General features: G+C 50.3%; 1 protein-coding gene across 1 annotated transcript in view; it reads left to right on the forward strand.

The window, feature by feature from the left end:
- Positions 1-14,819: 14,819 nt before the first annotated feature.
- The window catches only part of GRM7 (glutamate metabotropic receptor 7), a 1,698,774-nt gene continuing 1,689,405 nt past the window's right edge, over positions 14,820-24,188 (forward strand). Inside the window, exon 1 of the mRNA XM_086939213.1 lies at positions 14,820-15,419. Coding sequence (XP_086795339.1) covers positions 14,955-15,419 — 465 coding nt within the window. The 5' untranslated portion in view covers positions 14,820-14,954. The remainder of the gene's footprint in view (positions 15,420-24,188) is intronic.

Genomic DNA, 24,188 nt, shown 5'->3' on the forward strand with positions numbered 1-24,188 from the left:
GCAGAGTCATAGCTGTCCATTTTTATACCGGTGACTCTCGCCCCTAAGGGAGGATAGCCCTACCCAAGATGGCCGCCGCAATAGTTCCGCCCTTGCCACCAGGTCGAACAGCCCTGAAATCGGCTGGAACCTCTGGGGGAGGCAGCGCTATGCAGGAAGAGTGCAAACCAATATTCAAATGGCGAGTATTATTTAAAATAATGTCTCTACCCAAAATCGGCAAAGACACCAAAGCGTCGCGCTAAGTCCGCGCGCTAGTCCAGGGGGGAGAGGACACAAAGGGCAAGTGCAAACAATAAGAAGTTTTAAAAATGCAGCAAGAGAAAAGAATGACCGCCCGGCTCAAGCCTCAGGCGAAAATAGCAGTGATCACTGGACAGACTAGCATCAAGTAATCTGTTCCACGTTTCCTCCTTCATATTTCTTTTCCGTTGTTTAATGGCTAGTTTATAAGCTAGTCTACCTTTCCGGACCTTACTAACAGATGTTGGTTGTTTAGCTAGGGCTAGTTTTAAATTTCGATGAGTTTTTGTACAAGCTGGATCAAACCGGCCACAATCACCGCCTTTGCTTTTTTCTGCTTTGTGTAGAGCCCCTCGCCAATGCCCTTTTTTATGTGATTGAATGCTAAAATAAACTCATGTGCCTCTATAATTTCATCTAAGCATACTTCCAAAGCCTCCCTCTCTTTTTGAATTAGTTTTACTAGGAAGTTAGATAGATCCACCAAGGACCATCTTAACGTGCACCCATTACGGCAGAAAATCACAATTTCCTCTAATGCAGTAACTGTTTGTGGATCTCGTGGCTGGCCAGAAAGGTCAAAATTCAAGGCAACACTTTGAGGGAAATGATGGCTAATCGCTATGCCGTAAATGAGAAACTCTAAGACCAGTGTTGAATAACGCTGGGGGAACAATAGAAAGTCTATCACGCTGTTATCACCCATTCCATTGTAGGTTCACCTCACTGTAACTGGTATACGGATTTGTTCATTATAGAACCACAGATTATGTTTAAAAAGTAAATAATTTAGACTATACCTGTACTCCGAATGGAGAAAGTGGGTAATCTCGTAGTTATCAGGAGTTGTTATACCACACACCTGATTAGATTGCACAGGGCATAGACCTATGTTAATATCTCCGCCCCATAAGATAATTGGATCCCTGCAATTGGTGGAAGAGGCTTTCTCTAAGTCCTGATCTAGTTTGTGGAGAACTGTACTAATTTCTGATGTACACGCATTATTATAAAAATTGACAATGCCAGAGTTGCGTGAACAGAGATTTGAAAAGACACAATTTGACAGAACACTCTTGTGGCAATCACTGTTGTATTTATAGGAGCCAACATATTTGACACAGAAATACACAGCCCCCCCCCCCCCCCCCCCCCCCCCTCGTTGGACTCGATCACTGGGCTATGAAATGTTTTAAAGCCATTTAAGTGGATTGGCAGAGAATGTTGAATTTAGACGTAAAAGCAACCCATTCGTTCATAATATATTTATGGTGTAAATCAGCTACATTCCAACAAAGGACAGTAAGGGCTGCTGCAGGGGACGGAATCACCGCAGATGGTAACAGCAAAACTAAGGAGTCATCCACAGGACAAGGCCCAGGAATATCTAAGGACACATACACCTCATCTATCTCTGTATGTAACCCCCTCGCATGCACCAAAAGAGACACAAAACCACTATGATTCTTCCTGCTCAAATTATCAGTAGTCTTTAGTCAATCCACACCATTTAATGTGGAAAGACACTCAAACCTGTTGGGGGTTTCAATTGGATGTTGGTGCCCTAACCCAGAGCCCAGTCTGACCAGCCTCTGGGGCTGGATGTCGAGGGACTGAGCCCCATAAACATACAATTATATTATGTACGGTTGTAGAGTCCACAAAGTCCTGCCTACTATGGGAAAACACTAGAAGGTGTCGTAATACAATGGGGGTACAGAGCATTTGTTTTGATTCTACAGCTGGGCACAGGCTATCTATTGCCCAAGGTTGTCTGGCCTATCCTCCCCACCAGACAGGTCGGAGGAGGACTCCATCTAACGAGAAAGGAATGCACTAACAAGCACATTTGCAATTATAAGGAGAAAAAGCTCAACCTTGAGAAAAAAAACTTACCAAAGACTGTTTTCTCAAAAACACCCAAGCAGCAGTTTCGATTATGATATAAAATGGCGTCCAGGTTACAAGATGGTTTTGCGAATGCTAAGATATACAGACATGAAGGCCCTTCAGTATTAACACGGGAGCCAGTGGGGGTCTCTCAGTTGACCGGTGATGCGGCTGGGATGGAATATGGTCAGGATGAATCTGGCAGAGGTGTTCTGGATATTCTGTAGTTTCTTTAGGTGTTTTTGGGTGGTGCCGGTGAAAGTGTGTTGCCGTAGTCGACTCTGCTGCTGACCAGCGCATGGGTGACCATTTTCCTGGACTCCGTGGAGATCCACTTGAATATCTTCTGAAGCAGGTGGAGAATATGGAAGCAGGAAGGCGAGGCGGCATTCATTTAGCAGTTCATTGTGAGCTAGGAGTCCTGGATGATGCTGAGGAATTTGTGCTTGGTCCATGGCCATGGGGGGGGGGAGCACTGCGGGCCTCCAGGTGTCGTCCCAAATGGAGGAGGTGGAGCCCAGGATGAGGATTTCAGCCTTGTCTGATTTGAGGCAGCTTTTTTTCATCTTGGTGGTGTCCTCCTTTATCCCTTTGTGAAAGTTGCTCTTGGCAGCTGGGGTCCATCTGTGAAGGAGTGAATCAGCTGGTTGTTGTTGTTGTAGGAGACAATGTTGAGTCTGTGGCTTCTGACAATGGCTGCAAGTGGGCCATGTTGATGCTGAAGAGGGTGGAGCTCAGGGAGGATCCCTGAGGCACTCCTCAGCTGATCTCTGTGGGTCTTAAGTAGAATGTGGATGTCCTACTCTCTGTGTTTGGCTGGTGAGGAAGGAGAAAATCCATTCTAGGGTTTTGTCATGGATGCTGGAGTCGTGCATGGCTTTTTTCTTTGTTGTTCTGATGAGGTGTTGGTGTGTGGTGATAGTGGTTTTGATGGCTGTGCGGTCTGCCAAGATCTTGCTACTTCTCTATCTTTACTCAAGCCATCTGCAGGTGTGCCTGGACTCTCGGGGGTGGGAGAGAACCTGCTGGCTTTCTTGGAGGGCTGCTTGCCTGAGGGTATCCTGAGGGGACCTGTGCATTGGCGCAGTTGGAGATCCAAAGGTTGAGGTTGCGTGCTGAGGCGTTGGCAGCCGTGGATGTCACTGGTGGGTTTTGCTGGGGGAGGTAATGAGCTGATCTTCTGTAACATTTTTCCAGCTTCTGCAAGGATACCGGTAGGCATAGTGGTGTACTGTGGGTTTGGTGAAGGAGAAGCAGATGCAGTGGTTGTTGGTCCGATGTAGCTCGGAGATGTGGCTGACAGAGAAGTTGTTTCTTGTGGAAAAGATGGGATTAAGCATGTGTCCTGCTGGGGAAACATCCTTTACAACGCAACTTTTACCACGCAGTGCCTTTACGATGCAACTTTTACAACGCAAACCATTACAACGTATTGCGCTGGGGGGCGCCCTAGGATAGGGAATAGATTTAATTTACTATCCAACACCTTCCCTAGTGTCCACGGGGACTGGAGTTGGAATAGTAAATTAAATTATTCACTATCCAGCACCCCAACGCGCTATGCGTTGCAATGGTATGCGATGTAAAAACCGCGTTGTAAAAGCATGTGTGGTAAAAGCATGCGTTGTAACATCATACATCCGTTGTGGTCGTCAAGGTTGACCAGGTGGAAATTGAGGTCACTGAGAAGGATGTAGTCCATTGGAGTGAGAGCATGATGAGCGATCAAGTTGACTATGGCTTCGCTGAACAAGGGGCGGAGCCCGCGATGGTCTTTAGATGAGGGTGCCATGAAGGGTGGTGTTCAGGATGGTCTGGATATGGAAGAGGAGATGTTCCCTGTTGGGTGAGTAGTCGTGTAAGCTTGTTGTGAGGCGGCGGGTGTATTTGTGTACTATGGCGAAGCCTCCTCTTGGTAGGTTGGCGCGGTACTTGTGGATGGTTATGTAGCCGTCAGGATGGCGGTTGCATTGCCCTGTGCTGAGGTTGGGCTCATCCTTGTTCCCTGTAGAAGGCGACATCCGGGAAAGTGGAGTTGAGCAGGTCCCAGATCTACATGGTGTGTCTTTTGATCGAACATTAGAAAGCTAAGCTGTTTGTATTATTATTATTTTTTTAAGTTTTGGATAAGTGTATTTATTGAAGAACTGGAAAACTACAGAAAACTGAACATTCGGTGACATTTTTAGAAGATTTCTTAATGCAGTCACTTTAGATGAGTTTTTAAAGGGGTTCCTATTCAATTTGGAAGAGGATAAATAACAAGGGCTAAATATAAGAACATTAGATTCCATACTGAAAGGTCTTAATGTATGTCAGAATGTCCATCTCTTCAGGATTCCATTTGGATTGGGCATTGATATTTAATTGAAGACAGGTACTGGGCATAAAGTTCAAGTTCAAGTTCAAAAATTTGTATAGCGCACTACTCACCCAGAGGGTGGTTCTGTGTAAGGCGGAGGTGGGTGGGGAGAAAATTCCAGGTTTTGGCCACTAAGTAGGAGAAGGATCTTCCCCCCATGGTGGATCTATGGATGCGCGGGTTTGCGGCGAGGGCTTGATTGGACGATCGTAGTTGGCGGGTGGGGGTGTAAAAGGACAGGCGCGTGTTGAGGCATTCGGGTCCTAGGTCGTAGAGGGCTTTGTGTGCGTGGGTGAGGAGTCGGAACGTTATTCTCTTGTTGACGGGGAGCCAGTGGAGGTCTTTCAGGTGACCGGAAATGTGAGCTTGGCGGGGGATGTCTAGTATGAGTCTGGCTGAGGCGTTTTGGATGCGTTGGAGTTTTTTCTGTAGTTTGGCTGTTGTTCCGGCATAAAGGGTGTTTCCGTAGTCCAGTCGCTTGTGACCAGTCCATGGGTGACCGTTTTTTTTGATTCAGTGGGGATCCAACGGAATATTTTTTTGAGCATGCGTAGGATGTTGAAGCATGATGATGAGACGGCGTTGACTTGTCTGGTCATCGAGAGGGAGGAGTCCAGGATGAAGCCCAGGTTATGTGTGTGGTCCGTAGGCATGGGTGCGGTTCCCAGGGCCGGTGGCCACCATGAGTCGTCCCAAGCAGAGGGGGAAGAGCCTAAGATGAGGACTTCCGTTTTGTCCGAGTTCAGTTTTAAGCATCTGTTCTTCATCCACTCGGCTACATCTTTCATTCCTTCGTGTAAGTTGGTTTTGGCGGTGTTTGGGTCTTTGGTGAGGGAGAGTATCAGCTAGGTGTTGTCTGCGTAGGAGATGATGTTGAGGTTGTGTTGGTGCGCGATGGATGTGAGGGGACTCATGTATACGTTGAAGAGGGTGGGACTAAGTGAAGATCCTTGTGGTACGCCACAGATGACTTCAGTGGCCTCCGATCTGAAAGGGGTGAGGCGGACTCTCTGGGTTCTTCCGGCGAGGAACGAGATGATCCAGTCCAATGCTTTTCCTTGTATTCCGACGTTGCTGAGGCTTTGTATGAGGGTGCTATGACAGACTGTGTCGAAGGCTGCGGAGAGGTCAAGTAGGAGGAGGGCAACTGTTTCTCCATTGTCCAGTAGTGTTCAAATGTCGTCTGTTGCTGCGATGAAGGCGGTTTCGGTGCTGTGTTTGGCTCGGAAGCCGGACTGTGAGGGGTCGAGGGATTTGTTGGATTCGAGGAAGGCGGCGAGCTGACTGTTGACGGCTTTCTCAATGACTTGGCAGGAAATGGGAGGAGCAAGATGGGGCGGTAGTTCTTAAGTTCAGTGGGGTCTGCTGTAGGTTTCTTCAAGAGGGCGCTGAGTTCGGCATGTTTCCAGCTTTCCGGGAAGGTAGCGGAGTTGAGGGAGCAGTTGATGACGTCTCGGAGATGGGGTGCGATAATGGAGTCTGCTTTGTTGAAAATGTGGTGGGGACATGGGTCGGTTGGCGATCCTGAGTGGATGGAGTTCATCGGGCAGATGGTGTCTTCAGTGGTGATTGGGTTCCAGGCGCAAATGTTGTTAGAGGGGGGATTAGGTTCGGAGGTGGGTGGGATGGACTGGTCTCCGCACTGGTCTTCAAAGCTGTTATGTATGTCGGCGATTTTGTTGTGGAATAATGAAGCTAGGGAGTCGCAGAGGTCTTGGGAGGGAGTGATGTCGTTGGTGCCGGCGGTGGGGTTGGTAAATTCTTTGACGATGTTGAATAGTTCCTTACTGTTGTGGGCGTTGTTGTCAAGTCGATCCTTGAGTGCTGATTTCTTGGTGGATTGGATCAGTTGTTGGTATTTGCGGGTGGCGTTCTTGAAGGTGGTCAGGTTGTCAGTGGTTGGGTTTTTTCTCCAGGCTTTCTCGAGGGTGTGACATAACTTCTTTGATTTCTTAAGGTCATCGTTGAACCAGGGGGCTTTTTTGCTACCTTGCTTGATTTGGTGGTATTTCAAGGGTGCTAGTTCGTTGGCGCTGTGGGTGATCCATTGTGGGAGGTTGGTGGCTGCTTGGTTTAGGTTCGATGATTTGGCAGGAGGGTTTTGGTGAAGCAATGTGAAGAGCTGGTCGGTGGTAATTTTGTTCCAGTTTCTTCGGGGGATTGGTTGTGGGAGGTTGTGGGTCGTGGTCTTTTTGTAGTTGAAGTAAACGCAGCTGTGGTCCGACCAGTGGAGATCTGTGGTGTGGTTGAAGGAGATGTGCTTGCTGGAGGTGAAGATGGGGCGAGCGTGTGCCCGGCATAGTGGGTGGGGGTGTCAACAAGTTGTTTGAGTCCTAGGTTGGCCAGGTTGGCCAGAAGGGTGATGGTGTTGCTGTCGTTTTTCTTTTCCAGGTGGAAGTTGAGGTCTCCCAGTAGAATGTAGTCCTCGGAGGCGAGGGCGTGTGGGCTGATGAAGTCAGTGATGTCTTTGCTGAATTGTGTGCGGGCTCCTGGTGGCCTGTAGATGAGGGTGCCTCTGAGTGTGGTCTTGGGGTCGGTGTGGATCTGGAAGTGAAGGTGTTCAGCTGTAGCGAGGTTATCGTCTGAAGTGGTCGTGATGCGGATGGAGTTCTTATGAACGATGGCAATGCCTCCTCCTATTTGGTTGATGCGGTCCTTTCGGATGATTTTGTAGCCGTCCGGGATGGCTATGGCGATGTCGGGAGCTGATGAGGCGTTTATCCAGGTTTCTGTGAGGAAGGCGACGTCCGGCGATGTGGTGTCGAGTAGGTTCCAAAGTTTAATGGCGTGTCTGTGGATCGAGCGGGTGTTGAGCAGGATGCACTTCAGGTGGTTAGTGTCGGAGCTCTGTTTGGAGTCTGTGGATTTGGGGTGGGTCCTGATGCAGTCGAACTTGCAGGAGTGGCAGGTGAAGGGTCCATGGGTGTGTCCCGGAGCGGCTTGGAAGCAGACTGGGAGGCGGCCGAATTTGAGTGCTGAGAGTGTAGCGGAATCGTACGTTATGCGGGTGGAGGGGATTTTGCGGGGATTATGTAGTGTATTGCAATGGTATTGTTTTGCATATGTACCTAATGGAGTGCACCAATAATGGTTCTCAAAAACATGTTTTTAGTTCGGTATTTTACACCAAAGGACAGGGAATAAGAGTACTGCTACTTTCAAGACGGATTTAAAAAGCAATTGAAACGCTTTATATATTTTTCACTAATGCGAAATTTGCACTTTCCATCGAGACTTTATTTAAAATACGTAATAATTAACGATAATTGGAGATAATCTAGTGTTATTGGAATTACAATTGTAAGAGGTTGTATCGTTTCAATAAAAATGTAAAGCAGAAAAGTAAAACAAATCATTGCAATGTTGTGCAAAAAAAAGGTATCTGGAGGGGCACTGTAGAAAGAAACATCTGCAGCATTATAAACATTCTAGTTCCTTTTTACACGTCTCCCAAATTTTCCTTGATGTTTTTAATTTCATTGTATCCAGGTTTCCTTCTAAATATTTCTAGACACAAGTCACTAATATTCTGAGGTGGTCATGGGTTACTGTATTATTCTCTAGGGAGTATGCTCCATTGACTCACTTGTTGAAGGTTGCTGGTAGGTTGCAGTGTTTCCTTTTGTGGGTGTCAGTACACGGTTGTTACATAGAAGTAATTTATATCAACCGCAGTGAGTAAACGTCCAGCACTCCTTGTGATAAGGCTTCCTTTTGGCTTAATCCAGAGCATTGGATAGTGTTGAGGTGTTGTAATGAAGAGGTATGTGTGTCAAAAGATGGTGGATGTGTAATGAAAGAAGGCAGCTTCCCAGACTGGTGGGGAAACCCTCCACTGTGGGTTTCTGTTGAGCCCTAAGTGGTGAAGAAGATTCAGACTTCAGAGAGAAGTTTTTTTGTACAACTCTTTCACATGCCTCTCTCCACCTGCTTCTTCTTGCTTCAGTGTCTGGGAAAAATCCCTGGCAAGTTCAGCTTAATTATCTGCTCCAAATAAAGTGAAGAAAATAGTGGTGAGTTCTGCTGAGAAGGGACGGATGGAAACTCCTTATAGGTAGCCACTTTTCTAATGTGCTTCTTAGCTCTGAAATACACAAAGGAGGTTGTATTTACATCCACTTTTGATACCGTATGAGGCATGCCAATTCTAGATTGTTATAGCCAGTTTCAATGGTTAGTACAAAAACTCTGAAAAAGCTTTTAATTCACTCGAATTTGCAGTAAAGTGTGTGACTAACTGCCACAACCTCAGAATATCAATTAGCTGGAGTTTCAATCTAGCGCTTTGAAGACTTCTAACAGGTCCTGGCTGGACTTGGATCACTAGACTGAGGATAAACTACATACTGTGTACGTTCCCTGTGGTAGCACCAATCATGAATTCCTGTCGTAGCCATACTGCAGTCTGCCAGCATGGCTGGGAAGGAAACACCGAGTCCGACAACCATTGGCATTAGTACGACAGCCATCCCTGTTTTAATGCAGCCTCGAGCAAGGACACAGCTTGTGTAGAACAGGACATAAGTAACCAGCAAGTCGTGGAAATGACCCAATCCCCAAGCACAATTTACCTAATCACTTCTGAGTGGTTAGGGCTAGGCTTGAGCATACCTCTGTTGTTCTTAATTCTACCAAAACGATAAATGTAAGATAGTTGTTAAAGTGTTATTTCCTTTTCCTTTCCAGTAATAACCCTGGGTGGACATTCAGAGTTACTGTGTCTTTAATAACTGTAATCATTGTGTTATACTATATGTAACTCAACTCTCACACCACCTCCCATAAACTAAGAATGACTGCTCAACTAAGCTACCCCAATAGAGTCTATTTAGTAGAAACAACCTGCAGTCAGTTGTGCCAAAAACATAATTTGCTTGAGCAAAGGACTTTTCATGGACATAGGCGTGGATCAATTCCCAGTCACAGTGATGGGGGCCAGGTGGCAGACAAAATCAGCTGGGTGTTGATGGATGACCCACTGGGTCTGACCTCCCAGTGCACTGCATGCTTGACAATGGCTTTAGTGAGTTGGGCGTGGTGGGTGTCATACTTATTGCTTCTCAGGTGACCTACTTGAAGAATTTCAGATGGGAAACACTTTGATGCAGAGGCTCAATCTGAACACCTGGAAGTGGTTCACTGTGGAGCAGCCATAGCAGACAGCTCAGCAGACAGCTTCCATACAACTGCCTGTCCTTGAAAGGTAGCTCCATGAGACCTTCGGGGGATTTTTGCGCTACATAAATGTCCCTGATTTGATTTGATATCTGTGCTTGCCCGGAAGATGGGATTTCTGTCATTAGGAAACAGTAGTGCCACAAGAATGGTTAGCCACTGGGTGTTTGGGTAAGGCAGAAAAAAAGCAAGGATTGGGGAGGAGGGGAAACGGTGGCCCTAAGATTATTGGCATTTCACCAGATGGGTGAGGAGCCAATCTCAACTGAGGCACAGGGCAGGACCATATCCAGAGTGGAGGGTCCATTCCCATTGACATGAAGGTGCTTGAGATTGCCCTAAAGGACTAGCCAATGTTTGAATCAAAATGGCGGCACTCATATGAAGATTCCCAATTGTCACTGTTGAGTACAATCGTATAAGTCATGCTTGAAATTGCAAAGATCCACACCCTCAATGATATCAATGCGATGGATGGGTAGCCTCCAGACTGGCAGGCTGGTACTTATCTTTATGGCACTTCACGTAGAGACACTCTGGAGAACTGGTGGCCCTCAGAAAAGTTCCAAGGTCACCCACTGTGGAATGGTGATGAGTAAATACAGTGATGGGTGGCAGGAGTTGTCTGCCCAACACTCAGAAATAGTCATCTGTTGCCCAGATGGGCCACCTGGCCACTGGGCAAGGAACCTATATCTTGGACCTTTGACAGATTGAGGAGCAGAATTGCCGAGGTGGCTTAATTTTAGGATCAAACATTGGAGGATGAGTTGTGACAACGAAATGCCAGTGCTCATGTTACAGTGCCTCTTGGTTATGCAGATATGTAGAGCGCATTCTCACCTGGGAGAATATCTTGGAGCTGATTTTGCAACTATTTTTCTTGTGCCAATCATGAGACCATGTTTTTGACATTTTACCTAGTGTCAAATATAGGATACTACAAAGCAGAGTTTGGCTTGTTGAAGAGCACCAGAAGCCCTGCCAGTGGCAAAAATCCAGGATGATAATGGTTGACTCTCTATCTAATGGCATCACGGAGGAGATCAAACAGGTGTAGCTGGGACATGCATCCCGCTCGCAGCCAATGTGTATGGGCCCAATTCACAGAACTAACTTAAGACAAAATCCTAAACTTACTACTTTTGTTATTCACAGAAGTTAGGATTTTGTCTTAAGTTTGTCTTAAGACAGACTTAAGACAAACTTAAGACAGACTTAAGTTAGGATTTTGTCTTAAGTCTATCGTAAGATAAACTTAAGACAAAATCCTAACTTCTGTGAATACCAAAAGTAGTAAGTTTAGGATTTTGTCTTAAGTTAGTTCTGTGAATCGGGCTCCAAGTGTCTGATTTGGGAAATCTATCCAGAGCACGACCCAGCAAGGTAGTTTCACTGTACTATGTTCCTATGTACCATACCCTGGGGAAATGTTGTCACAGAGAGGCACAAGCCCCTACCTTAGGCCAGTATTCAGCTTGTGTTACCCTGGAAGGCTTGAGCTCCAGTGCTCTGGGGACCAGATACTCTGTGGCACCTTCTTCCCCACCGAGGGCCCCTCTGGAGGGATGGCGGGGCTGCCTTCTATCCTACTGTGGAAGTGTCACCGGTGATCCAGATGTACATGTCCCTGCTGTTTAATTTTACTTTTGTTTGCATTTATTGTTTTTATAAATAAATACTAACAACTCTCCAGTGGGCTCCGTGAGCTGTGACCCTCCCATGTGGGCGTGCTGTTGCCTGTAAAGCTGAAAGTGAACACTTTCCTAGCCATTAACACATCCCCCGCCCCGTGACCTCCCCCTTGATAATGACTTGGGGCCCATTCCTGTTAAGGTGGCCTCTGAAAGTGTTGAGATGTGCACTTGGCCTCCAAGATTCTGAGAGTTTGAGATTTTCTCTACTTCTCTCTCTTCCTTAATCCATCTGCCTTTCTTCCTTTCTCCTTCTGTCTCTATTTTCTTTCTCACACAACCCCAATCGCCTTTTTTCTTTCCTTTCCCCAGCTCACCCCTGGCTCTTTCTTTAGCTCTCTGTTGCTTCTCCCTTTCAATCCCCTTGTCGCTCGGCTCTCTGTCTCTAACCCCTCTTGCTCACTTTCCTCTCTGCCTCCATCTCTCGATCTATATTTCTCGCCACTCGCACACGTTATCTCTATCCTTTGCATAACGAGCCTCTACACTCCTGTTCCCCTTCATCCTTCTCTCTGTCTCCCACCCTACACTGGCAACGAGACGGTCTGTCCACGTTGCTTCCTGTCCTCGTCGCCCTCTGCACCCCACCCCCCCCCCCGATCTCCTGTGGAGGCTCCCACGCTCTTCAACACGTCAACATCGTGTAACAGTTTCCACGTCCGAGACGCTCCCTCGCTTGCGCCTCCCCGCGAGCTATTCCCTCAGTTTCCCATCCTCGCCACTTCGCGCTCTCAGTCCTCCTCCTCGTGCAGATCACCACCCCTTATCTCTCACCCGAGCCTCTTCCTCTTTATTGCTCCATCCAAATTCCGCCTCACACGCCTGTGCCGGTGTGCCCCCTCGTCCCATCTTTCCGACCTGCTCGCGCCCCCTCCTCTCTCCTGAATCCACTGTTTGCGCTCTGCCCCTCCTCGTCCATAGCCGTGGCACACTTTCGTCTTCTCGCATTGCCATGCTGTGCCCTGTCCTCTCCTTCCCTCACGATTTTGCCTTAAAAAACTCTCCTTTTCTCACTCACACTAATAACTTGGCTCGCCTCAGTTGTATACTAATTATTTTCTTCGTTGTCTTTCCTTGTTATTCCCTTTCCACTCACGTCTTTGAATGAATGAAAGAATGAGTGCATGCATGAATGAATTCATGAATGAATGAATAATTAATGCATGCATGAATGAATGAATGGACGAATGAATTAATGCATGACTGCATGAATGAATGCATGAATGAAGGAATGAATGAATGAATGAATGAATGAATGAATGAATGAATGAATGAATGAATGATGAATGCATGCATGAAAGAATGAATGCATGCATGAATGAATGAATGCATGCATGCATGAATGAATGACTGCATGCATACACGAACGAATGAATGTATGCATGAATGAATGAATTCATGCATGCATGAATGAATGAATGCAAGCATTAATTAATGCATGAATGAATGAATGCATGCATGAATGAATGAATGCATGCATGCATGCATGGATGCATGAATGAATGAATGAATAATGAATGCATGCATGAATGAATGAATGCATGAATGAAGAATGAATGCATGCATGAACGAATGCATGCATGCGTGGATGAATGAATGCATGCATTAATGAATGAATGCATGCATACATGAATGAATGCATGAATGAATGAATACATGCATGAATGAATGAATGAATGGTATGTATACCGGTTATTAACGCTCCCACAATCGCTCCCTGGACCCCTCTCCACTTTTTATCCTTTCCGAGGTGCCTTCTGAACATTCTCTTCCTTCCTCGTTCTATCGTCTCCCTTCTTTTTCCTGCTTCAAAATACCACGTCCTCAGGCACGACTCTGTCTTCATTTATTCTTACCCTCGCCTCTAATGGAGTCCTCCCCACTTACCTTACCTGTGCCCTCCCCCCCCCCCCCCTCCCCAACGCGCCTCTGGCTATTCTTACTCTCCAGGTTTTCTTTATCATTCCCTCCTCCTCTGCCACACACCCCAAATTGCACACCTTTATCACTCCATTACTCATCCTCGTGACCATTCTCTTACTGCGTCCTGCTACTCATCGTGCCCCTTGGTATTACCTTCATAACTGCACCCCCTCATCCCCACCTCTTCCTTCCTAGAGTTTCATCCCCCACCACGTCTGATGAATCGCCTCACTTTCTCCCTCCTCACACTGTTACTCATCTCCCCTCCTTGCCTCTCCTTTCACATCCTCCTTCCCTAACTCCTCCTTCTGTTGCTCCGCCCCTTCACTCACCATTCCCTCTCTTACCACACCCTCTCCCCTTCAAAACCGCGCTGCCTTTTCCAAAATCCATACATTAACCCCCACGCCTTATCCTAACACTATCTAGCCACGCGCACCCCTTCTCCCCCGCCGTGACCTCACCGCGCAGGCAGCCTCGCGCGCACGTCAGGAGCGGGGGCGTGGCCTCCCAGGGGGCGTGCCTATATAAAGACTGGAGGGCTGCGCGGCTCGCGTTTAGTCTGCGCCGAGTCTCCGAAGGAGGGGAAGGAAGGCCGGTGGCAGAGGAGGGAGAGGAGCTGGCGCGGCCGCTCCGAGGAAGGATTGGAGAGTCGTAGGAGGACGGAAGGACGAGCCTGGGGAGCTGGTGAAGGGCTCGAGGGAGGAGCCTGAGCGAGGAGTTCGCAGAAAGGGGAGGAGTTTATCAATTGGGACATCTGGAACACGGAGGAGTTTTCGTGCAATGTTGCTCTTTTTGAAGCTGAACCATGGATGTGTTGAGAACTTTCTGGAACTCTGAAATCTGTTCATTTTAGCAGTGAATTTTAATCCCCCAAATCCCTTATTGTACCGCTGTACACTACAACGTTGGTCTATGTCTGAAACCTACATAGCTTTTAGCAAACCATTGGGCACTACGAATGCAAAATTGAAGCCTCAAATCCTGGGATTCAATTGGTGGAGCTGAGAACCCTGGACTATTATTTTTGAAAACCAGTAATTTGAAATCCCATTAACGAAATATATGATAGTGAAAAAAGTTTAGCCCTTGGTGATTATTAGTGAAAGTTTTAATTTAGGAAGTTATAGTGGGGCATTGGCATACATAAGTGGAATCGTGAACTGCGAATGACCATCAGTGGAACCTTTAACCTCGGAAAGCCATTTTTGTGACCTTGATTTCTTGATACCTGGTGATGGGCCTTTTGATGCCTGAACAACTATTAATGGAACCTTGACACATAGATACCAACGGTGGAGCCCTAGATCCTTGGAAACATTGATAGAACCCAAAATCTTGCATCCTCCTAGCAACCTCTGCTCCAAGATGTATTGGTAGAACCATTCAACCTGCCAACTTTTGCTTGGTGGGCGTCTGGTGGAATTATGTTGGTGGTAGTTTGACCTCTGCCATGCCAGTACTTGAATCATAACTCTGAAAAGTAAACAGTGGAGTCTTGCAACCTGAAACCCCTTCCTGGAGTTGTGAACAGTGCAAAGGTTGTTGTTGGAGATTGGACTTTGGGATAAACCTTTTTGGAGCTCTCAGGACGGATTTGGCGAGGAGGTCTGCCAGCGCCCTGCTGTGCCTGGGTTGAGAGTCCGAGCCCGTGCAGGGGCCTGGCCATGGTCCCCCTGCTGGTCCTGCTCCCCCTGCTGGCCAGTGCGAGGTCCCAGGAGCTTTATGCGCCACACTCCATTCGCCTGGAGGGTGACATCACTCTGGGTGGTCTTTTCCCTGTCCATGGGCGTGGGGCACTGGGCTTGCCATGTGGGGACATCAAGCGAGAGGCCGGTGTGCAGCGCCTGGAGGCCATGCTCTATGCACTGGACCAAATCAACATCGACCCGGACCTGCTCCCCAACGTGACCCTGGGGGCACGTGTGCTGGACACGTGCTCGCGGGACACCCATGCCTTGGAGCAGTCGCTCACCTTCGTACAGGCGCTAATACAGAAGGACACCTCGGATGTGCGCTGCACCAGTGGAGAACCCCCTGTATTTGTGCGCCCAGAGAGGGTTCTGGGGGTCATCGGTGCCTCAGGGAGCTCCGTTTCCATTATGGTGGCCAACATCCTCAGACTTTTTCAGGTAGGATTTTCCTGGGAGTTCTGTCATCTCCTCAAAGGGAATGGATTGGTAGGCACGCTACATTTACACTACACCTGCCCTTCCTGTTGATTGCAATTTGTCTCCATATCCCTCTGTGCGAGTACGAGCCATGGCTACGAAAGGAAGTTACTGACCACAGCCATGAATGCCCAGCGATCACCCAATGTGTCATGAATCCCCTCGCGCCTCACACAGCGCTGCTGCGTTACCACTCCACTATCTACGTCCTGCTCTCTCCCCATTTCTGAGTTTTCATGATTAAAAGGAGTGTGGACTGGAACTCTTGCACCGATCCATGTGCTCTGCGCCTCTCATGCGCTGGGACTTTCACAGCGCATGAAGCACCGCACAGCACAGCCTGCACCTTGCCCTGGTGCACGACGCCCCTCTTACCTTCATCTTGTAATGCCTGAGTCTTGCGTGTAATTTCTGTCTCTGTCTCAGCGCCACGAAGCCCTGTCCTTTCCGAGCACTTACTAAATAAAGCGGAAATAAATGGGCACCTTGTAGCGAGTCTGGTATCTTTAGAAAAATATATGTGTGAGGTGCTCCTCGCCTCCCTTCCACGAGTAAACTGCCCAAGCACAATATACCTCCCGTACGAATTATTTGATATCCCCACCGGGTGACCACCCATGCCTCTTCCAGGGCTTTGCCAGCGTAGAGGCTGGCAGGCTCTGTCCTCTTCGGAAGGGCTGCTGCCCGCTTTGACAGTGCCCCTACAGTAGCATTTGTGCAGTCCCTTTCGTTCACTTCCAGAAGCACTTGGCATGATGACACAGTTGGTCTACGCGCTCCCTTACAAAACATGCCACCTGCCTCCAGATCTGTTCTCTGTTTTGCTCTTGTCTTTCCCTTACCCATCCTCCCCCCCCCCCACCACCACCAAGGATTATCTTTCCGTGTGCCAGAAAGCTGGGCCCCCGAAGCTCTGCCTTCCTCCAGCGCGATAAGATCCAGAGCCGCTGTCTCTCTCTCGCCAGGCGACCCCTCCGCGGTGCCTCGCCGCCTTCTCATCTTGTCTTCGCCTAGTGTGCTCTCTCCTTCCCCTCCCCCGCCGCCAACAATCCTTGCTCCGAGGGTAAACACATCCATAGCGGGCCCAGGGCTGGTTCCCGAGTGTGTGCCAGTTTCCACCCTCCTGCATACAGAACAAACTGGGGTGCCAGGTTGCCCTCTCCTTTCGGTAATCTCCCTCAAATGGAATGGTAGCTGATATCAGATATATGAAGGAGAGGGCTTATGTGCCACCAGGCTCTGACCTCTTTCCCATACCCCCCCTCCACACATCGTCCGAATGGTCACAGATTTTCATCCCAGTGGGACCTTCAGCCTTTCGCCATAGCTAGGCCGAAAAAAACGAGTAACATTGAGTTTACATGTCGATAAACATATTTTTATAGCGCTAAGAAGCCTTGCAAATGTGCGCGTCATACACAAACTTGTTACGTTGTTTCCTGGCTTTCTTCAGCCTAGGTGTGCCTAGAAGCCATAGTATTAACCGCTGTTTCACCCCCCTGATTGTACTAGCTTGTTGCACCCACCCCACCCGTGCTGGCCCCGCCCCATACCATCTCTCACTCTGGCCCCTCCCATCCGGTCCACATCTTGTCGGCTTCCCGCTCCACTCCTCCGGCGTCCTCTCCATCCGTGACACTTTAGCGATTTATTGCCCCATTTACAAGAAGCAATCTGTGAAAAACAAGGCAATGATTTAAATGGGTTTGCATTAGAGTGAAATATGGGCGGCCAGCGTGCCTGTGCGGGGACGGGCCGGGGCAGGAATGCGCTTCCCACATGAAATATTAAAGCCTTGATGGGAGCATATTTCCCTGTTCTTTCTCTGCAGCTTTTTTTTTTATTTTCAAAACAATCTGGCGGGGCCTGTGCCGAGATTGGTCTACTTTAAACCGACGGCAGTCTGATTTCCATGATAAAAGGAGCTGTCACCCAGTGTGTGTGGAAGAAAATGTGCCTTCGAAGTCAATATCCTTCGTTCTCCAGTCGGAAGTGCTATTGAGGGCACTTCGCGGCGCTACTCGTGTGTGTGTCATGGGCGCTGAGTTATGCAACTTGCTGGCGGGTGGGGGGAGAGTCAAAAGCGAGGAGCGGGTGGTGTCCGGGGGTCTGGACCCTGGTATTAGGAGCTTGGCTCTTCCAGGCGCTCGGATTGGTGTGTTTATGAGGACAGTGTCTCATTGAACCTGAATGAGAGGGAAAAGGGGGGGGGGGGTGCGAATCCGTCTCACGTCAAACCTATGCGATGCAGACAGTGGCTGCAGATATTGAGCTCTGGACAGCTCCTGAGCCTGGAGCAGACGGGACAGCTCAGAATGCTGGTGCAGACTGGGGAGCTGCCGCAGCTGATGCAGGCTCGACAGCTCCCATGGCTATTATTCAGGCTGTTCCTCTCTGAGAGCTAGAATCCAGGCTGGACAGCTCCCACAGCCAGGAGTCAGGCTGGACAGCTCCCATGGCTATTGTTCAGGCTGTTCCTCTCTGAGAGCTAGCATCCAGGCTGGACAGCCCCTAGAGCGACGAATCAGGCTGGACAGCTCCCACAGCCAGTAGTCAGGCTGGACAGCTCCCACAGCCAAGAATCAGGCTGGACAGCTCCCATGGCTATTATTCAGGCTGTTCCGCTCTGAGAGCTCGCATACAGGCTGTGCAGCTCCCAAATCAAGGGCCCAGGCTGGACAGCTCCCAGAGCGACGAATCGGGCTGGACAGCTCCTAGAGCTAGGATTCAGACTGGAGAGTTGTCAGAGATAGGATTAAGGCTTGACAGCTCCAAGAGCTAGGTCTCAGGCTGGACACCTCCCACAGCAGAATTCAGACAGGGGAGGTCTCTAAACCAGGAATCAGACTGGACAGCTCACAGAGCTAGGCATCAGGCTGGGCAGCTCACAAAGCATGATTCAGGCTGGAGAGGTCTCTGAACCTGGAATCAGACTAGACAGCTCCCAGATCTAGAATGCAGACTAGATAGCTCCCAGAGCTAGGATTCAAGATGGACATCCCCCAGAGCTAGATTCAAGATGGACAGCTCCGAGAGCTAGGGATCAGGCTGGGCAGCTCACAAAGCATGATCCAGGCTGGAGAGGTCTCTGAACCTGGAATCAGACTAGACAGCTCGAAGATCTAGGATTCAGATTGGAGGTCTATCAGAGCTAGTAATCAGTCTGGACAGCTCCAAAAGCTAGAATGCAGACTAGATAACTACCAGCGCCAGGATTCACGATGGACAGCCCCCAGAGCTGGATTCAAGATGGACAGCTCACAGAGCTAGGGTAGAGACTGCACAGCTTGCAGAGCTACTATTCAGAATGGGGAGCTCTCAGATCTAGGAATCAGGCTGGACAGCTCCCACAGTTAGGATTCAGGCTGGACAGCTCCCAGAGCCAGGATTCAAAGCTGCACAGAGCAAGGATTCGGTTTTGACAGCGCCCACATCTAGGGATCCAGCTGGACAGCTCTCAGGTCAGCGAAGCCTGCAGAGCTTTAATATCTTGTAGTTTAGATTAGATTGGACAGCTCCCAGAGCTAGGACTCAGGCGGACAGCTCCCAGAGCTGGGATGTGGATGGACAGCTCCCAGAGCTAGGATTCAGATGGACAGCTCCCAGAGCTAGGATTCAGTTGGACAGCTCCCAGAGCTAGGATTCAGATGGACAGCTCACAGAGCTAGGATTCAGATGGACAGCTCTCAGGTCAGCGAAGCCTGCAGAGCTTTAATATCTTGTAGTTTAGATTAGATTGGACAGCTACGAGAGCTGGGATGCGGATGGACAGCTCCCAGAGCTAGGATTCAGATGGACAGCTCCCAGAGCTAGGATTCAGTTGGACAGCTCCCAGAGCTAGGATTCAGATGGACAGCTCACAGAGCTAGGATTCAGATGGACAGCTCTCAGGTCAGCGAAGCCTGCAGAGCTTTAATATCTTGTAGTTTGGATTAGATTGGACAGCTACGAGAGCTGGGATGCGGATGGACAGCTCCCAGAGCTAGGATTCAGATGGACAGCTCTCAGGTCAGCGAAGCCTGCAGAGCTTTAATATCTTGTAGTTTAGATTAGATTGGACAGCTACGAGAGCTGGGATGCGGATGGACAGCTCCTAGAGCTAGGATTCAGGTGGACAGCTCCCAGAGCTAGGATTCAGATGGACAGCTCCCAGAGCTAGGATGCAGGTGGACAGCTCCTAACGCTTAGATCCAGGCTGCACAGAGTTAGGATACAGTTTAGACAGCTCTCAGACCTAGCCATCCGGCAGGACAGGTCGCAATACGGAGAAGCCTGGACAGCTCTAATATTTTGTGGTTTAGATTGGACAGCTCCCAGGGCTGGGATGCGGATGGACAGCTCCCAGAGCTAGGATTTTGGTGGACAGCTTCCAGAGCTAGGATTCAGGTGGACAGCTCCCAGAGCTAGGATTCAGGTGGACAGCTCCCAGAGCTAGGATTCAGGTGGACAGCTCCCAGGGCTGGGATGCGGATGGACAGCTCCCAGAGCTAGGATTTTGGTGGACAGCTTCCAGAGCTAGGATTCAGGTCGACAGCTCCCAGAGCTAGGATTCAGGTGGACAGCTCCCAGAGCTAGGATTCAGGTGGACAGCTCCCAGAGCTGGGATTCAGGTGGACAGCTCCCAGAGCTAGGACTCAGGTGGACAGCTCCCAGAGCTAGGATTCAGATGGACAGCTGCCAGAGCTAGGACTCAGGCGGACAGCTCCCAGAGCTAGGATTCAGGTGGACAGCTCCCAGAGCTAGGACTCAGGCGGACAGCTCCCAGAGCTAGGATTCAGGTGGACAGCTCCCAGAGCTAGGATTCAGGTGGACAGCTCCCAGAGCTAGGACTCAGGTGGACAGCTCCCAGAGCTAGGATTCAGATGGACAGCTGCCAGAGCTAGGACTCAGGCGGACAGCTCCCAGAGCTAGGATTCAGGTGGACAGCTCCCAGAGCTAGGACTCAGGCGGACAGCTCCCAGAGCTAGGATTCAGATGGACAGCTCCCAGAGCTAGGATTCAGGTGGACAGCTCCCAGAGCTAGGATTCAGATGGACAGCTCCCAGAGCTAGGATTCAGGTGGACAGCTCCCAGAGCTAGGATTCAGGTGGACAGCTCCCAGAGCTAGGATTCAGATGGACAGCTCCCAGAGCTAGGATTCAGGCAGACAGCTCCCAGAGCTAGGATTCAGATGGACAGCTCCCAGAGCTAGGATTCAGGTGGACAAGACCCAGAGCTAGGATCCAGGCTGCACAGAGATAGGATACAGTTTAGACAGCTCTCAGACCTAGCCATCCGGCAGGACAGGTCGCAATACGGAGAAGCCTGGACAGCTCTAATATTTGGTGGTTTAGATTGGACAGCTCCCAGGGCTGTACCCTAGCTGGACAGCTCTCAGCACGGACGCCGGGACGGACGGCAAGAGCGAAGAAGCTCCACTACCGAAGGCGCAGGCCAACACTGACGGTGTCCTGCTCACTGGGCACAACTAGGGCTGTCCTGGCAAGCTGCAGTGCAGATGGGTACTGGCAGTGCAGACTGGGTCTGGGCATCACGGCATCGCCTAGCACGGTTTTACAGTAGAAGGGATGAATGACTCATTCATGCTGTCTGCTGATGCTGCTAGCTGCTCACACCTCCCTGCAGCCCCGGCCCCTGCTGGTAAAGAGAGGTAGAGAGAGCCGAGTAAGGACCCCTTACACGGGTCCGCTGCTGGGGCCTTTGCTGACACATAGGAGTTTACGCTACACACTGGACAGCGCCTTGTGGAAGGTCACTGTACGTAGGCCGATGCCGCTGAGCAGTGCACAGCGTCCGATGCCTCTGCACAGTGCTAGTACTGACCCTTCACACTGTCCCGCACCCAGCGCTTTTAATACACCAGGCGCTTTCCAGCTTTAAAGCTCCACACTGGACAGCACCTTTCGGTGAGCACTGTACGTAGGCCGATGCTGCTGAGCACTCCCCAGCGTCCGACGCCTCTGCACAGTCTAAGTACTGGCCCTTCACACTGGTCTTCTTCTAGCGCCTGTAATATGTCAGACACCTTCCAGCGCTGAAACTCAGCACTGGTCAGCATATAGTGATGAACAGTGTCTATCGTCTGTGCTGCACAACACCCACAGCCCGATGCCTCTGTACACTGCACAGCTGCGCAGCTGACCATTTACACTGGTCCGCACCCAGCGCCTCTATCACACTAGGCACCTTTCAGCGCTAAAGCAGGTCACTGGCCAGCGGCTGGTACTGCGAGCTGAGGCTGCCCCATGTGGCTGAACACTGCACAGGCCCCACACCTCTGTACACTACACAACTCACAGTACAGACCCTTTCACTAGTCCGCAGCCAGCGCCTTTATCACACTAGGCACCTTTCAGCGCTAAAGCAGGTCACTGGCCAGCGGCTGGTACTGAGGCTGCCCCGTGTTGCTGAACACTACACAGGCCCCACACCTCTGTACACTACACAACTCACAGTACAGACCCTTTCACTAGTCCGCAGCCAGCGCCTTTATCACACTAGGCACCTGTCGGCGCTGAAACTGTACATTGGACCCTGGGCGCCGTGCATGCCCAGATGTTGCTGCACGTTGATCAGGTCTGACGTCTCTGTACCCTGCACAGCTCCTAGCACTGGACGGTTGAACGGGTCCGCTGTCTCTGCCTGAAATGAGCCCTGTCCCTTCCCGCTTTAAGCTCCGCACTGGACGGCGCCGGGGCTGGGCACGAGGCATTCCCCGGTGCTGCTGCTGCGGGAGTGTTACACCGGCCTCCGGCAGTATTTGGAACACCTCTTCAGCAGTTGGTCAGCAGCTAGCGCGATCTGGCTACTGCCACTGCATGCTGCCAGGCCCCCGGCCCTGTGCACTGCTCGGCTCACGGGTCTGGACTGATCCAAGAGCCGTACAGAGCGCAGTTCACATGCTGCCGTGTGCTGCTCGGCCGTTGTTCTTCCCACTTCACAACTCCGAGTGTTACACGCTGATCGGTTCCTATGGGTGCACACTGCACAGCTCGTAGTGCGGAGCGCTGGCCACCCCCTAACACACTGCACCACGCGCACCTTTCGGTACTGCATAGTACTGGACACTCCATAGTCCCTTCTCTTGAATACGGGGCACCCCGTGTGACACGCTGCACAGCTCCTCCTGCAGCATATTGGATAGCGCATAGACGTCGCACGCTGGACAAATCCAGTCGAACGTTGCACATGTCCCAGTGCTGGACTCTGCGCCTCTCTTGGCGGTAAACAGAAGGCACGATCTGCAGCAATCGTGTTAGCGTTTAGTGCTGTTCACTAGACAACCCCCGTGTGCTGCACAATGCGTGCTTCTTGAGCCGCACACTGCGCCGCCGCTAGTGCTGTACACTCCGAACAAGCACACTGGTCAGGCCTTAGATTCCAGTGCTCGGATAGCGCCTAGTGCTGAAATGATATCTTCTATGTGCTCCGCATTCGTAACAGCTCCCTTCTCTGGTAATCCAGACAGACCAGCTCCAGCGCTGGACAGCGCCCAGCTTCAGCTTCAGAAACTCTCCGAGCTGGACAGCAGCCAGAGCCGAAGGGAGGGGCTCTGTAGCTCCATGCAGCGGATTCGCGCCAGACAGCGGCCGGCGCTGAAGATGTGTCTGACGCTCCGCTCTTATCTCTTCGAGCCCAACGCTCCGGAGCCCGCCAACAGCTCACAATACAGCGCCCACAGCGGCCCGCGCAGAGGGCGTCTGCAGCTCACTGCTAATTGCGCACGCGGTCAGGCTGTGGCAGACCTCGCCTGCAGTTTTCCAGATCGGCATGTGTCATGTTACGTGCATTTGTTTTAATATGGATTCCGAGAAGCGTGTGGCACGCCCCGCGCTGAGCGCCAAGGCAGAGCGTTCTCGGTGCCCAGCTTTGCCCCAGTCGTGCACTAGCATGGGCTACAGTCCAACATATGTGCAGTCCAACATATGTGATGTGCTGAACGGCTATCCTCGCCACTAACCCGTTGCACGCGCCAGACTCCGAGCGTGTGCACGTACACGCGGTGCGCGAGTCGAAAAACCTCTCACACTGACCTGAATACCTGCTAAACCACGGGGGTCCACCGCAGGTCCAAGGCAGTCAGACCCAGACCAGATTTTCATAAGATACATGTTCGTGCCGGGGCTTTAAATGAAACTAGACTGCACAGCCAGTGGTCTCCCTGGAAATCCGCCATATATATGACCCCCTGCTCCCCCATTATGAGCTGAGCTGCGGCCAGGGTGCCGTCTACATTGCTGTTTTCAGTGTCGAAGATCCTGACTGCTGGGCAGGGTCTAATGGCCATATATGCTGTCAGTTTCCCTTGCTGACGTCACACATGGAGCAGCTATCCCCAGGACCGTTGATTCATGCGTAATCACTCCTTGCACACGCCGCGCTTGCAGATTAGAATAAACTGACTGACCGGGGGCGGGGGTCCTTGTTAAAAAAAATACAATTATTCTCTCCTGAGTTTCAAAAGCAAAAGACAGAGAGAGAGGGACAGGCAGAGACGGAGAGTGTTGTGTGTAGTGAGCCATTTGCGTGCTAGCGAGTGTGGTGTGCACGCATGCGGCCTAAATGTGCGTGTGCGCACCTTCCTGTGAGTGACAAAGTCCGAGAGTAAAATGGGCCTTCTCATTCTCTTACATAAAAGCCTTATTTGCAAGTGCTGGTAGCCTGCCCGAGTGTGTGCCACTTTACTCTGCTCGACCCCCTCTGTGGCCGCGGAAGCCGGGCACCCTTCAG

This window comes from Lissotriton vulgaris, chromosome 9 (assembly GCF_964263255.1).
Source record: "Lissotriton vulgaris chromosome 9, aLisVul1.2, whole genome shotgun sequence".
In the NCBI taxonomy this organism is placed as follows: Eukaryota; Metazoa; Chordata; class Amphibia; order Caudata; family Salamandridae; genus Lissotriton; species Lissotriton vulgaris.